Source organism: Coloeus monedula, assembly GCF_965178545.1.
Source record: "Coloeus monedula genome assembly, chromosome: 7".
Lineage (NCBI taxonomy): Eukaryota > Metazoa > Chordata > Aves > Passeriformes > Corvidae > Coloeus > Coloeus monedula.
The window spans coordinates 36,863,978-36,878,671 of NC_138787.1; the positions used below are offsets into that span (position 1 = coordinate 36,863,978).

Below are 14,694 nucleotides of genomic sequence, written 5' to 3' on the forward strand. Positions count from 1 at the left end.
TAAAAGAAGTTCCTTTCTGTTGGCTTTTCTAGGAGTGAAAGTGTGTTTGCAATTTTAGTACCAACTGGATTCAGTCTAACACTTGTACTTAGTATGAGAAACATTTTCATAATACCAAAATTTGGGGGAATAAGAGTATTCCTGCCAGGAAGGGAAGAAGAAAGTATTGGTTCTTAAAAGAAGAATTCTCTTTGCTTGGTTTCCTCTTTCCTTTCCATTTTAACCCCTTTTTAGGCTCCTCTCGAGCTGTGCAAAATTGAGAAGCACTTAGGTTTTAATCACTATTCCCAGGTCTGCAAAGAGGTTCTGTGATGAATAAATAATGAATCCGAGATTTTAATCAGTGTTATGATTTTTGAAAAGGCTAATTATCATTGTTTACAGACATGCCTTTCCAACGTATTTCCTTGTTTTGCCTTCAAAGCTCCAAGGGTTAAGCCCCTCGCACGCATCCCTCCCATCCCTCCCCAGCGCCGCGCTCCTTGCCCGGGATTTCTTTCGGGGGTTTGAGGGTATTTTTTGTTCGTTTGGTGTTTTTTGGTGCTGTGTTTTCACTGGAGGAACCGCAGGAGAAACGGGGCCGGGCGGCCGGAGGCGCGCAGGGCCGCGGGAAGGCTGCGCACCACGGGCGGCCGCTCCGCACCCGCGGAAAAGCCACGGCGGAGGGGGGAGCCTTTCTTTTTGCTGTCTGTGTATAGCAGTGCTACGGAAGAATCTGATTTTCAAGAGAATATTTTTATTATCGATAGTATCGATGATAAAAAGTGGCGGGCGGCGCGTCCGTCCCCCGCTTCCCGGGGAAGCTCCGCTCCACCCGCAGCGCCGCGCCGGGATGCGCCGGGATACGCCAGGATGCGCGGAGTGCACCGCGGGGCTGCCCCGACAGCGACTGCCCCCGGCTCACGCCCCTCGCATCATTATTATTGCCATGATTTTTATTATTTACGATTTTTACTAATACAGCTGCCACTGGCCTCGTTTAACCTGGTCTGCCCCCATCTCCATTCTCTCGGCCATTCACCGGGATGGGAAAACCTTTTCCGCGGGTGGGATATTCGATGCCAAGGCGCCGATTCCCCCCCTGTCCCTCCCCTCCTTCCCCGCAGCAGCCGCCGCTTCCCGGGTCCCGCGGCCGCGTCCCGCAGCCTCCTCCCGCTCCGCGCTCGCTGCTGCCGCTGCTGCTTCCGCGGGGTGGGGGGAACAACTTCCAACCCCTACAGCCCCTGATTATCAGTTTCCAGCAACAGCTGCGAATCATCCCTCAGAATCTAAAGAAATATCAGAAGATTAGGCAGCGATGCTATTTATTGCCCTGTAATTAAAGTTCTATCAGTGTTTCCATTATAAAACCTTATTTGCAAGGGTTGGTAACTCAGAGGCAAAATTTTCCAGCAAGAGGAAGCCTCGCTAAGAAGTATTTTGGTTAAATAAGGTTAGCCTGTTAGAAGGTAAAATCCTCAAGGACTTTCATTAAGGTGCTCATTTATATCTGCAAATACAATGCCAAGTTCCCCAAATCAAGGATATATAAGAGGAATTTTTTTTTTTTTTTTTTCAAAAATCAAGGATTCGTTGAAAGGTTTTAATATAATTCTCTGGGAAATTATTCCCATGAAAACAATTTGTTTGAAAGAAAATGCCCTCTGGTCTTTTCCACACAAACTAGTCTTGGGCTAGTACATGAGAACCCAACTTGAAAGTGCCTATGAGCAGAAAGGAGGCTGGTTAATTATTTTCAACTGTCCTTTCTGGAATAAAAAACAGAGAAAACAGCTTGAACAGGGAAAGGTGAATTTAATTTTCAAGGCCCTTTAACTTTTAATAATCTGAGGAACAAGATGGGAGGTACAGTCTACCCTCCCAGTTATCCTGATATAAATTCATTCAAGATTTATATTGGTGTAATAGAGAAGCAGAATTTGCTCCGTGATTTCTAATGAACTGCTGGCTCGGTCTTTAAAAACGCAATTAGAAAAATCTAACCACCTAATTCAGAACAGCTTTGAGCTGAGGCAGAGGTCTCAGTGCTGCAAACAGGGATGGAAGCTGGTCGGTGCCACAGCTCCTTGCCGTGCCTGCAGCACCAGAGTGGGGCTAGGAATGCTGGAAACGGTTTGCTACAGAATTCCCTAGTTGCTTTAGGATTTTCCTTTCTATTATATGGGAAAAGACAATTCTCGTGTGGAATAAACCTGTGTTTCCTGTGACCTCAAATGCTGAGACAAAAGGATTGTAGGATTAGGTGCCTGGCCTGTTACTGATGCAGGAGGAGCTGTCTGGTCAGGGTGCTGCCTGGTGAGGCTGGCACAGAGTCGGGAAAACCCAGCCCTGACTCTGCACTGAAACTTGCATTAAAGCCTTGGCACTGCTGTGTCAATGCAGGTGAAACATCAATAAATATGAAAGCAAGTCAAGGTTCAATGCTCTCGCTCTACTCACAAGATTAGGTGTCTGCATTCACTGCTTACTCATGTGTGTAGGAACAATGGGACCGAGGTCCCAATTTGTCCCTTTGACCTTTTGAAGTGAGGGGTTGAAATGAAGCAGCGCAGGGCGACAGTCTCGTTTCCTCTGCTGAAACTGAGAGGCAAAACTCTGCAGGTTGTTTCGGTCTGCAGGGCTGAAGGGAAATAGCACCTCTGGCTACCTGGCACTCCTACATCACTCTCTTTCTTGACTGAGGACCTCAAACAGGACAGGGTGGCCCCTGACATGAGGCCAACCTGCAGGTCCATGATGTGGTAAGGACATGGAATCAGAATGATTTCAGGTTGGAAGGGACCTTTAAGCTCATCCAGTTCCAATCCCCTGCCATGGGTAAGGACAACTTCCACCACACCAGGTTGCTCCAAGCCCTGTCCAACCCAGCCCTGAACACTTCCAGGGATCCTTGCTCCAGAGCAGCTGTGCATCTTCGCTAAGAATGTAAAGAAATATCAGGAGATAACACAGCATTGCTATTTATTACCCTGCAATTAAACTCCTCACAGAGTTTCTATTATAAAACATTATTTGCAAGGGTTCAGAAGAAGGGAAAAATTTTCCACCAAGATGAAGCCTTGCTCACCAGACAGAGCTAGGCATGGTTGAAGTATCACTGCCAGTAAGTTCAGCAGGGCAGAGCTCCACCTCACCAAGGAGCTGGGCGAGACCTCCTCTGGCCGTGGGACTGATGAGGGTGTGCCCTGAGGACAGCAGGAGCCTTTGAGTGCAAATCACACAGCTTTGATGTTTTGAGTCTGCTCACCACAAGCCTGAGTGCAGCGTTACAGCATCTCCTCTTTCCCCTTTATTGGTTTGGAGGATGACTCACTGTGATACTTGAAGCAATTTGCTATAACTGCACCATGCCTCAGTTTCCCCAGCAGCAAAACCAAAAAATATTCCAATCTGCTGGTGCAAGGTGTGATGACACTGGTAAACATCTATGATACACTCTGCTAGGAGTGCAAGGCAGTCCTGTTCCTTGGCTGTTCCAAGGATGACCACCAGACCTATGCTCTTGGGAAGACCATGTCCACCCAACCACATGCAGTGCCTAAAGCCAAGCTGGGCTTTGGCTGAGCAGAAAGGAGGAGGAACTCGCATACAGAGAGATGATAACTGCAAAATTACAACCCTGCAGTGCTAGAAGAATACCCAAACACTTTCCATTGGGTCTCCCTGGGTTGTTTTTGATTGTTTCATGGGGTAATTTTAACAAGAAGTACCACATGCCCTCTTTTCATGCTGAAAAATGACATTTCAGCATCCTGATGGTGTCAGAAGTGACAAAGGCGGGTGTGGGGAGGGGGATTAGCCTGTGCCTTTCACCCCTTTCAGGGAGAGGAGCTGCCCTCCCTGATCTCAGGGAAGCTGAGAACACATCTGTCTGCAAAGACAAGTCTTACCAGGCTTCGCGTCGTAACACCTTACCCAGAGTCCTCTTCCTGCTTCTTCCCAGAGCAGAGTTGAAAATCTCAGTATTGTCATAAGGTTTTATTATCACTTGCAAACCAGATTCTACTTCAGCAGATAAAGACACAATTGCATTCATTGACTCTGACACAAGGATATGCATGGTGATAAACATACAGATAGATGTACACACTTATACATGAATGAGATATGCTAATTAAAAATTGCAGTGGGCACTTTATTAAAAATTTATTGTACAATCTACATCTTCAAAACATTTTACATCAACAAATATTGCGGCTTGACTGCAGGAATCATAAGTGATTTATCTTTAAAAGACTGTATTTGCAACTGGATGCAAAGATTCTTGATGAACTGCCATTACATTTAAACTACTGGTTTTTATTGGAAGTATTTTGATTGTTATCTGTTTGTTCTCCATCCTTGAGAGAAATAAAACAAGTGTCTCGGCTTTCATTTTATCGGATAGATGGCACCATGTAGCATATTTCCCATGCTAGTTTGAATTACAGCTGTTTATCTTTCAGCTTTCTTTAAGATTAATTAAATGCAAATGTAACTCCACGAATCATGGGATTACCTGCCAGACCCCTTATTAATACCTTCACTTAAAAACCCCTGTGCCAGAGAGTCATTAATTTGCAATAAAAAAAAAAAAGAGAGAAAGAGAAGTGCTCAAGCAGCCCTTTGCCTCCCAACAACCCGGAGATGGCTGCCCAATTAGTCCGGCAGCATTCGGATCCTCCTTTCAGGCCCTGTGGCCCTTTGAGGACACAATAAGGCTCCAATGATAACCTGGCAACCTAGGTAGAAACTCAGCCAAGTGTGAGCGTTTGAAGCTGCAGCTTGGCTGCCATCGTGTCGGCGAAAAGAAAGAATTCAGGCACCATGTCATCCAGTACAAAGGATAAAAACAGATTCAACCGGAAATTCAATGTGGCACCACATATGGGATACATGAGTGCGGTTACACAACAGGCCACATATTTTTTTTGAACAGTCTCCTGCATGTGATGCCGAGGACATGTGTAACCATCATAACGTCTCTAAGAATCTGTATTTAATTTGAGCTGGGGTGGTGGCAGGGATTGGAGATCTGAAGCCGCCACAGGTTTGTGGCAGATGGCTCTGTGTCAGCTATGACAAGCAGCCAGGCTCGGCTTCCTCTGCAGATTTTCTTTTCTCTCTGATCAGGTAAATATGGGCACACTCTGGAAACTTCCACAATTCTGCCTGAGGCTGCAAGTTTGTGACTTAGCCCCATCTGTCACAAATCTTCCCTCGGTTCTGCTGCGAGCAGAGACCTGAATTTACTGCCGAGCGCTGCCCAAGAAAACCCGGCCGTCTCGCCCTGCGAGGAAGCACAAGAGAGAAGCACACGGAACCGTGTTAGAGGCTGGGACACAAAACGCAGGAAGGATTTCAGGAGGGGTGGAAGCCAGTTGGTCAAAGAACACTTTTGTGGTGCTATTTAAAAACGGGGTGAACTCAGTGGGGTTTTTCTAAGACAGGTGAGCTGGTCATCAGGCCCAGGTTATTGGCTCCCTCTGCTTTACTGGTGGTGTCAATGGACACGCCAAGGACTGGACACCCTCATGGACCAATGTGCCCTTCTCACCCTCAGACATGGCAGAACCACAAGCCAGCAGGAGCTGGGCCTAGTTCTGCTTGACCATCATCAGTCTGGGCTTTGCTTGAGAATTATCTCCTTTTTTTTGAGGAGTGATAACTCTGCAAAGGTCTGGACATTCATTTTTTCAAGGAGTAAAATTCCATCACTACCATTCCATCAACAGTTCCTAAATACGTGGAGATCAAAAGAAGCAAAGTTTTCACATAAAGCAGCATCTTCCCATAAAGAACAAACAGCATAATGTCAGTAGCAGCACAGTATTTTTCATGAAATAATCAACTTGTTTCTAGGGTCTTAAGATCAGAACTGAAGCACTTAATATCTACTCTCCCATCATTAGACTTCAGAGCTAACCTTTCAAATTTAATAAGGAGTGTTCATCCATTCAGACTGCCTGTTTCAGGACAGTTGGAGTTCAAGCACACAGTATTGATTTAGTGTAGATTTTATGCACTTTTTAAAAAATCGCCTTAAGAAAATTAAGATTTAAAGACTAATTTTCCACACAAAACCTGAGATTTGGCAGGCAAGACTAGAATGATTTACAGAGCCAATTTGTATTGGGTCAGATCTACTCTGTGATCCAGCTCCTTCCCCCTGCAAGTGAGTAAGGGGGAAGAATCAAGGTGGAAAACAGTTTGCAGCAATTATTTTTGGAGTTCAATTTTCAAGCTTCCAACCACCTTTGGAAACCACCATCAAAAGATACCGCTGCTTTACATGAATTGGGTGCACTGTGAGGCCCAAGGCAGAGCCATTTAGTACACCTCAGCAGAGTAACAGTATTTCTGTGACCAAACTGGTCTGTTCTGCAGTTTCTTATATTGGACTTTTAAAACTCATCTCATTTTTACTGTCCTTAAACACAAACCATCAAATTTTGGATGCAAATCCATGCAGTACCTTGCATAGCATAGTTCAGAACACACTGACCGTAACAGTAGGAAAACAGTTTAATGCTTTTTTTCTCAAGGTAATTTCAATAAACTGTACTGAAAAAAAAAAAGAGTTTTCACGCTTTTTGCAACTTTTCTTCTTATTTCCTTTGACCCATTTCTCCATCTACTGTTTTGAAGTGGCTGTGGCTCATCTGCCAGTTTTCATTTGCTGTCTAAAACTCCCCTGGAAGCTATCTAATACTGTCAGAATGAGAAGTTCCAAGTCCTGGTGTTTATGCTGAAAGTTGCTCCCATAATTGCTTTAGTCCTACTCTGCAAGTGCTGTGAGCTACAGGCCAACATTTGGGGACATGGTGATCATGGAAATGTTGGATTGATGGCTGGACTCAGTGATCTTAAGGGTCTTTGCCAACCTAAGTATTTCTATGATTCTGTGATTTTCAGAGAGCTGGAGTCTCCTGGATATTTACCTGAGAGCCAAGAGCAAGGCAAGCCCAGGGAGAAGTGCAGGTGCAGGCCACTACACACCTACAGATATATCCATTTATCTATGTCTGGATCCCAAAATTAGGCAACTCCAACAGCCTTTCTCCCAGTTCACTTCTTCCACGCTGAGGACCCATGTTGGCCAGGCCAAGCTCCCTCTACCACAGTTGCTTGAAGACCTAAGGTTGACCCAAAATGCTTAAATTGCGTCCCACAGTCCAGCAGACCTTCCCACCTGTGCAAACTCCTAAACTAGAGAGGGATTTCACCTGTATCAGCCATACACAGTGAATGGAAAGCATCAAGACTCGAGTCCGACCTGGATGTGATCCTGAGAAACTTAATCCAAGTTTGAAGTCAGATCCTACTTTGAAACTGGCCCTGCTTTGAGCAGAGCCTGAGCTGGTGACCTCCAGAGGCACCTTCCTCAACTAGTCTGTGATTCTGTGTTCCAAGTAAGTAATGGAAGTTTTCTTTCACATAAAAAATCCTTATGTTTTACACATTTTACTTAGGATCATGTGCCTAAGCACTGGAACAGAGATGGGAGAGCATGGACACAGCATACTGCACTCCAGAGCTCCCAGGCCACTATAACCTCCCCACACAGACTCTGAGAAGCAGATCAAGACCACAGGCTCTGAGAAGCAGATCTAAACCACCTCTGAAATCATTTTAAATCACGTTCACTGGAAACTGAGCAGCTCAAGAGGCAAATACAAGTCTCTCGCTTGTGTTTCTAACCTCCTTCTGACCTGTACCTAATGCTAGCCAGGTAAAAACAGAAATTCAATACAATTCCTTCTTTTTTAACTCTGCAAACATGCTCTGCTAATGAACAGAAAGCCAGCAGGATGAATGAAAATATGTGCACTATTTGCATACCCTATAAAGCTCTGAATTAACTTTATCAGCCCGGGACAAAAGATCTGGAGAACACTGTAAGCAAACATCTGCTCAATATACATTCACCATTAAAAAGTAAACAGTGGGATTGGCTCCATAAGGAACAGGTTGGAAATTATCAGAGTACTACACATCACATAAACTGATGGCACGGCCTAGAATTCTCTAAAGCAATGATCACACCAGCACAAAAACAGCTCTCAAGCATCAGAATGGCTTGAATGATGAGAGATTAGAATATAAACATGGAATAACATTCTCAGGGAGAGACTGAAAAGACTGGGATACTGTAAATGTTTGACAAATGTTTATAAAATAATGGATGCTACAGTAAAGATGGATGGGGGAGCTCCTGCTTCCAGGCGACCAACTCTAGGACAAGGAGACACTCAACACAACTGAAGGTGAGGAAAACCTGAGCTAATTAAGGAAATTAATTAAACACCATCATGAACACATTGCACAATCATGGAATAGTGTGGCTTGGAAGGGACCTTGAAGACCATCTCGTTCCAAGCCCCTGCCATGGGCTGGGACACCTTCCACTAGACCAGGCTGCTTATGGAAAAATGAATTTCCCATGGAGTTTTGCTGGTGATTGGGTAAGGATAAAGGCAGAGGCACCATCCCCAGCTCTCCCATGGCCTGTACAGGAACTGTGAAAAAAAGGGCTGAGTGGCTGATGGGACATCGGGCACCAGGCTCCCCTGCATCCTCATGTGCCCAGTGCCCTGTATCCTTACACTGAGAATGCCTCCTGCTGCTTCCCTGGCTTTGCCTAAATATGAAAGCTGGACCAGGAGCTGGTTTCCCTTCTACATGTTTCCCTGAAATACCCAAGGTACTGCTTTATCTCAAATCAGAGAAAAAAGAAAAGGAAAGAAAAATAAAAAAAGAAAGTTTTGTTAGAACTGCCCTATACAGCCAAATCCTGAGACTGGAAACAATTCAGATGTCTACGGTCTAACTGGGAACTTAATTTGATTTTACAGCAGTTTAATCCCTTTGAATTCAGCAGACTTCCTTCTACAGTGGTGTAAGAAAGAAAAAAATCATGCCATGTGTCTTTTCATAGGCAGGTGAGCTTCTGTAGTGTGATGGAAATGAGAAGATGAATGTCAGAAAGTGGGCCAAATTCTTTTCTCCGTTAAACAAGCGTGAGTGAGAGTAGGATTTTTCTGTAGGAACTGAAGCTGACAGCATGTCAACCAGCACTCATTCAGCTGGGAGGGCTGGGAGAGATTATTTAAAGTTGTCAGCTCCTTCCATGCCTGGCTTTTGGCAACTCTTCTTGTCCCTTTCCACTGTATACTCTTTATACATGCTGTTTTAAATTAAGAAACTCAAGTGAGGAAACTGCAAGGTAAACTTAAAAAAAATAATGCAGAAACAAATGCTTTGCCCTATTTTATTTTAACTTTAAATCTACTAGATGGGGCACTGAAAGGTCCTGTGGTGTGCCCTGACCAATGCCCTGTTGTTGTTACTTGCTTCATTCCGGTGCTTACTTTGGCAACCAAAACCACACAGAACTAGAGTTTGATTCCATAAAACTGGAACAGAACAAATAATTGATAACAAATGAGATTTGCTTCCCTCTCATCTCAGTCTTCTGCTAATAACTGGCAGAAGGCAAGGCTGAAATGCAAACGAGCCAGCCCTGAGTGCTGTGTGAATACTCAGGGTGAGCAATACATCATTTGGAAAGGTTTTCATAGGTGCTTACATTATGGACATTTTTAAAAGTCTGCCAGCATGAATCTGCTCTGTGGAGTTAAGCTGCTACAGTTTAATGCCTTGGTCTGTGCATTTTCACAGGGATGTTCCCTATGTCCAGTCCCTAAGCCCACTGCCCCGCTGCCATTTATCTTCTTCCTGCCCCATATCTTGTCAGCACAAGTATTGAGGACATCTGAAGGAATAAACTGCCTGTTTAATTAGCCACTATCTAATTATTACAGATATCCTGAGTAATAAAATCCCAACAATATGTAAAAGGATAAGCCAAGGTTGTTACTTCCCAACTTGTGGAGCAGAATCCCCACCAGCAGAGAAAAGCACTATTTGCTTTTAAAGCATTTTTATTTCCAAAATTTCACAGATAATTGATAAACTTGATGCAGAGAGTAAGGCAGGATGGTTTCAGAAACACAAGGAGCTGGCTAGCATTGACTGTTGTGCTGGGATCCCTTTTCTAGGCCACTAAAGCAGAGACAATATTATAGTGATCAGAAAAAAAGTGAAAATACGGTGCAAGTGCTGCGTAGCCTTCAGGATTTCAGTCTTTTCAGCTTCCTTACACAGCAGCATCACTCCAGCTATAATGACATTAACAGCACAGCTCTAAGCTAGCACTTTCCAGGAGGTTTTGTGGATGGTCCACTGTGAAGGAAGACCAGGTGTACGTGGGTGTAGGCACAAAAGGACAACTCTAACAGTATTCTCCGAGCTGATCCAAAGCCTATTAAAGACAACAGGGATCTTTCCTCTGCTGCTCACAGGTGCTGGATTAGGCTCTGCTTTCCTCATTTTAAAACAATCCCCCACTCAGCTCCATTGCTACCTGTTGCAGAGGTTCAGCTCTGACACTCAGAAGATCTGAATGGGACTGCAAACCCCACGCATGAGGGGCAGGATAAACACGTTCAGCTTCTGCCTACAAATCACCCTAAGGAATTCTTTTAAAAAGAGAAAAAATCCTTCAAGCAAATCAGCATTTTGCCTACGGGGCTTGTGCACACATTTTCGACCTGTACTATTTTATATCAGTATCTTTTGCACGCCTTGGCTCTGTGTTCAGGAGATGAGAATCCATACGCTGGGAGAAAATCCCTGTGAATGCAACCATTAGCTGAGCTTGAAGCATTGGGAAACACCAAGGTAAACGTTTAAGGACTGTTTTCCCTTTGAAGCCCCCATGCCTAACTCTACGATACTATTGACTCAAGAAGTAATGCTGAACACTGGAAGTGTTCAGTCAGCATTTTAAACTATTATGAGCTACCTTCTGAACCATTGCCAAGTTAATAGACAATGAAAGATAATGAGCTTGAAATTGGGTGTTAAATTGCATTTTTGGTTCTCTCCTTTTTTTTTTTTTTTTTTCTTGAGGTTTAACTGTTTCCTGGAGAAACAACATCATCTTTGATGTATCATTATGTAAATGCCTATTTTTAGGTCACAAAAAAAGTCAAGGCTTGGGCTAAGCCCTCGCTGCTCCTGCTATGTGCGTGCAGAAAGGGGAAGAGAGGCAGACAAGACAGCAAGACCCAACACTTTCTGGTCCTCAGAGGGAGGGAGAGAGGTGGAGGCATGAGGTTGTGTGTGTTGGCAGCATGAGACTCCAAATTAAGGAGGAGATTACTCGACTTGCTCATTAACAGTGTGGCTGGACGGCGACAGCCAGGGAACTCTCCAAGAACCGCATTTGTGTCGCACGGGTTAACACGAGGAGCATTTCCATGCACCCCCAAGCCTTTAAGGACTTTCAGCTGAATTCAGGGGTTTTCATGAGCTGAAACACCTCTGTTGTGCAGCGGTGATGTGTATCCAACCTGCCCAAGGCAGAGCCAGGACAGTAAAAGTCAAAAACTGCTGTAAATGTACAAATCAGCATGCAGAAAACGGCAGCATTGAGTAGTAACAGCTCTTCACTGGAATAATGTAAGATTTAGTGCTTCATCCACATTCAAATTTAAAAAAAAAAATTGTGACTCCCATCAGTGTAAATACACCACTTAAAACCATGGAAGTCACTCTAGCATCGAACACTTGAGCAAAACTTGAATGGAGAGTTTGCCACTGAACCTGGACTTTCTCTACAGAAATAACTGCAAAGAAGGGGACATGAAAAATACCAGTAAATTATGCTCCCAATAAACTTTAATGCTCAACACACCTTATAAAGCAAAGAATTAAAATAATTGTAATTATGAAAAGCACTCAAGTTACTCCAGAAGCCAAAGAAGTCTTACCTGATACCTGTCACCTGCATTTTTTTAAGATTAAATTAGGATAGGAAGGTAGGCTTATCCTCATTAGTATAATTGTAGGATCTTTCTTTTATTTTCCTTTTAAACTAATGAGTTGCATTAATCCAGGTTCATTTTTATAAGCCTCTTGGGTCCAAATGTAAAGGACAGTCATTTTAGAAAACAATAAATTAAAAAAAAGCATGTAGCATGCATTAAGTGCACGTATTTCATAAGACCTAGGTTAATACAACTGGCATCTAGTTTAATTAATCCTTGTTAGTGTAACGACTAATATCCCTCCCTAGCATGTTTCCTTTAAACATTAGTATGTTAATTAAATGTTGTTTTTTTAAGGGTTTTTTTTTTCTCCCTTTGTACTTCAATATGGCATTATATCATCTAAAACTATTCCAAACAACTACCTTATAGAGATGTTTCCTTACAATATCTGGTCTCTTGCAGAAATTCTGAAGCCTTTTAAAAAGCTGTTCAGGTGTAGAATACAGATATTCAGCTGCAGGAAAAACAGATACATTTTTAATGAAACAAAAACCTCAAAGCACACACTCGATATTAGTCACTTTACTAATTAAAAATGCATATTGCTCTGTGCCGCCTCGTGTTTTACATTATTTAAGCATGATTTTATAAGGTTACCTCAGCTCACAAGGATGTTTAATGCTAAATAAGACTGTGTAGTTGTGCTGTTTAGACATCTCCTTTGGGTGATTAAAATACATTATTCTAATGTAACACAATGCATATGTGATACATTTAGTGATGAGATTTTTCAAAGAACTGGTACTACATTAGTGTGTATCCTGTACTGCAGTTGCATACTATTAAGTATTAAATTGTTTAAATAATTTGGTGTGATTTTCAGGCCTGGATTTTTTTTTTTTTCCCCTCTTCTGTGTATCAAAAAATAAAAATCTGCAAACCATTGCAGCATCACTGACCTTTTAACAAAAATCTATCATTATGGGATGTGTATGCTAACAATGAAGAATGCTATTTCAAAACTTGCTTTTGTGTTATCTTAAAAGAACAGATGGCAAATATAAACTTCGTCTAATGTATTAAAACACATAAAATTTGCCTTAACACTAACATGTTGGCTTGCCAAATAAACAATTGCTTTCACTCAAGCTTATTCCCAAACTTTAGATTTTAGCAGGAATCACGTTATTACGTTTCAGCAGAAGGAATAGGCAACAAAGCAGCTACCTGGGAATATCTCTGGGTACACCAAGGCTTTGGGACACAGCGGGTAACAGCCACAATGCACAGCCTCGATCCTGAGGATTAGAAATCACAAATACACAAAAATAGATGTTAGTCAGCCAAAAAACTTATTTCCGTGCAAGAGCCTTGAGGTTGCCTGCATGCAGCAAGAGGGAAACATTTTTTTTTTTTTTTCTTCAGCAGCATAATCCTTCTAAATGCCAAAGTTGCTCTTTTTAAAGAAAATTTTATTGATCATATGAATTACATAGAACAGAACAGCGAGCATATGTTTTGTTCGCTGAATAAATCAAAGCGCAGCTCTGCATTTTTTTGTTTTTTAAATACTGTTTAACACATTTTATAATCAGCAGACAGACACATGTAACAACATGGTGAAGTATGGACGGCTTTGCTTAATAATGCTGCTGGAAAACAAGGGGCACGTTGGCTACACCAGGGCGTGCTCGCAGACACACACACCACCCTCACCTGGCACAGCAGATATTCCCCTCAGACTTCCCGACTCCAAAGGTTACAGCTAAATATAGCCCAGGAACAACTTGCAGCATGCTCCAGGCTGGGATATTTCAGCTTACTCACATGCTTTGGATAATGTCCTTTATTTTTCGGGACATAAACTGTTGTATTTTTTAATAACCGCCGATGAAATTCCTTTGCCAAAGCGCGCGAAGCTTTGTACTCGTGTTTTTTTTCCAAGGAACATTTTACACATCTCCCATAACATCAAACCCAAATATTTTAGAATTGCACCGCTGTGGCACAAAGTTTTCCAGTAGCAGAGCTGTCCCCCTTGGAGTTCACATTTTAACAGCTGAACGGGTTAAAGGCATCCAGGTTTCAGTTTATTTTTTTCGCATAATGACCATTGATCTGACACAACGTCCCTCCAAAGATACAACTGTAATTTCTGTTGGCCAGAAATTACACAGTGAAATTCAAAACACTTCTTAAAATATGTTTATTTTATGAGAGGCTTTGAATTTCCTCCAACATGTTGACCATACGAGGACTTTATTTTTAACTTCAGTTTCCCTCATTCCCCAGAATAAAAAAAAAATCTGAAATCTTGTCAACGTTCACCTTTTCTATTTTCAGTGACAACCCAAAGGCTTTTGCTACTTTCACGTGAATGTCAGGTTTGGTACTTTATTACAGGTACCCTGGAAGGACTCTGTTTCCTTTAGATCTACTCAATTTTAAACAGGAAAAAAAAAGAAAATAAAGAATAACATATTCAGCTTTCATGCTAGAAAACTATGCATATCCACAAACCCCAAAGACACATTTCTCTGCAAATGCTTTTGCTAAGAAATGACTGCTGGTTTTTTTTTTCATAAACTTTTAAAATTTGTAATTTATGTTTTTTTTTTTTTTTAAATAACATATGCACTTCAGATTGCATTTTAAACATTAACAACAATTTCAAAGTGTACATCGTCTAGCACTATATTTTTTACCAAAGGGAAATGTTTCTGATGTGTGATTTAATTGATGATTTCAGTTCTTAAATATTGTGTCATATGTCAAAGCAAATAGATTTTTAAAGTTTTCTTTAATCTAGGAGGAAAAAAAAAAAAGAGTGAAACTGTGGACATTTCAGTAATAGCTCAGATCACTAAGTTATGTTAAA

General features: G+C 42.3%; 1 protein-coding gene across 4 annotated transcripts in view; it reads right to left on the reverse strand.

Moving 5' to 3' along the window:
* Nucleotides 1–4,609: 4,609 nt before the first annotated feature.
* Nucleotides 4,610–14,694, reverse strand: part of GTDC1 (glycosyltransferase like domain containing 1) — a 171,757-nt gene continuing 161,672 nt past the window's right edge. For all 4 annotated transcript variants that reach the window (XM_082284745.1, XM_082284744.1, XM_082284746.1 and 1 more), the window contains 3 exons: nucleotides 13,044–13,114; nucleotides 12,239–12,330; nucleotides 4,610–5,269 (listed from right to left, as the gene is read on the reverse strand). In XM_082284745.1, the coding sequence (XP_082140871.1) occupies nucleotides 5,186–5,269; nucleotides 12,239–12,330; nucleotides 13,044–13,114 (247 nt within the window). In that variant the 3' untranslated portion in view covers nucleotides 4,610–5,185. The remainder of the gene's footprint in view (nucleotides 5,270–12,238; nucleotides 12,331–13,043; nucleotides 13,115–14,694) is intronic.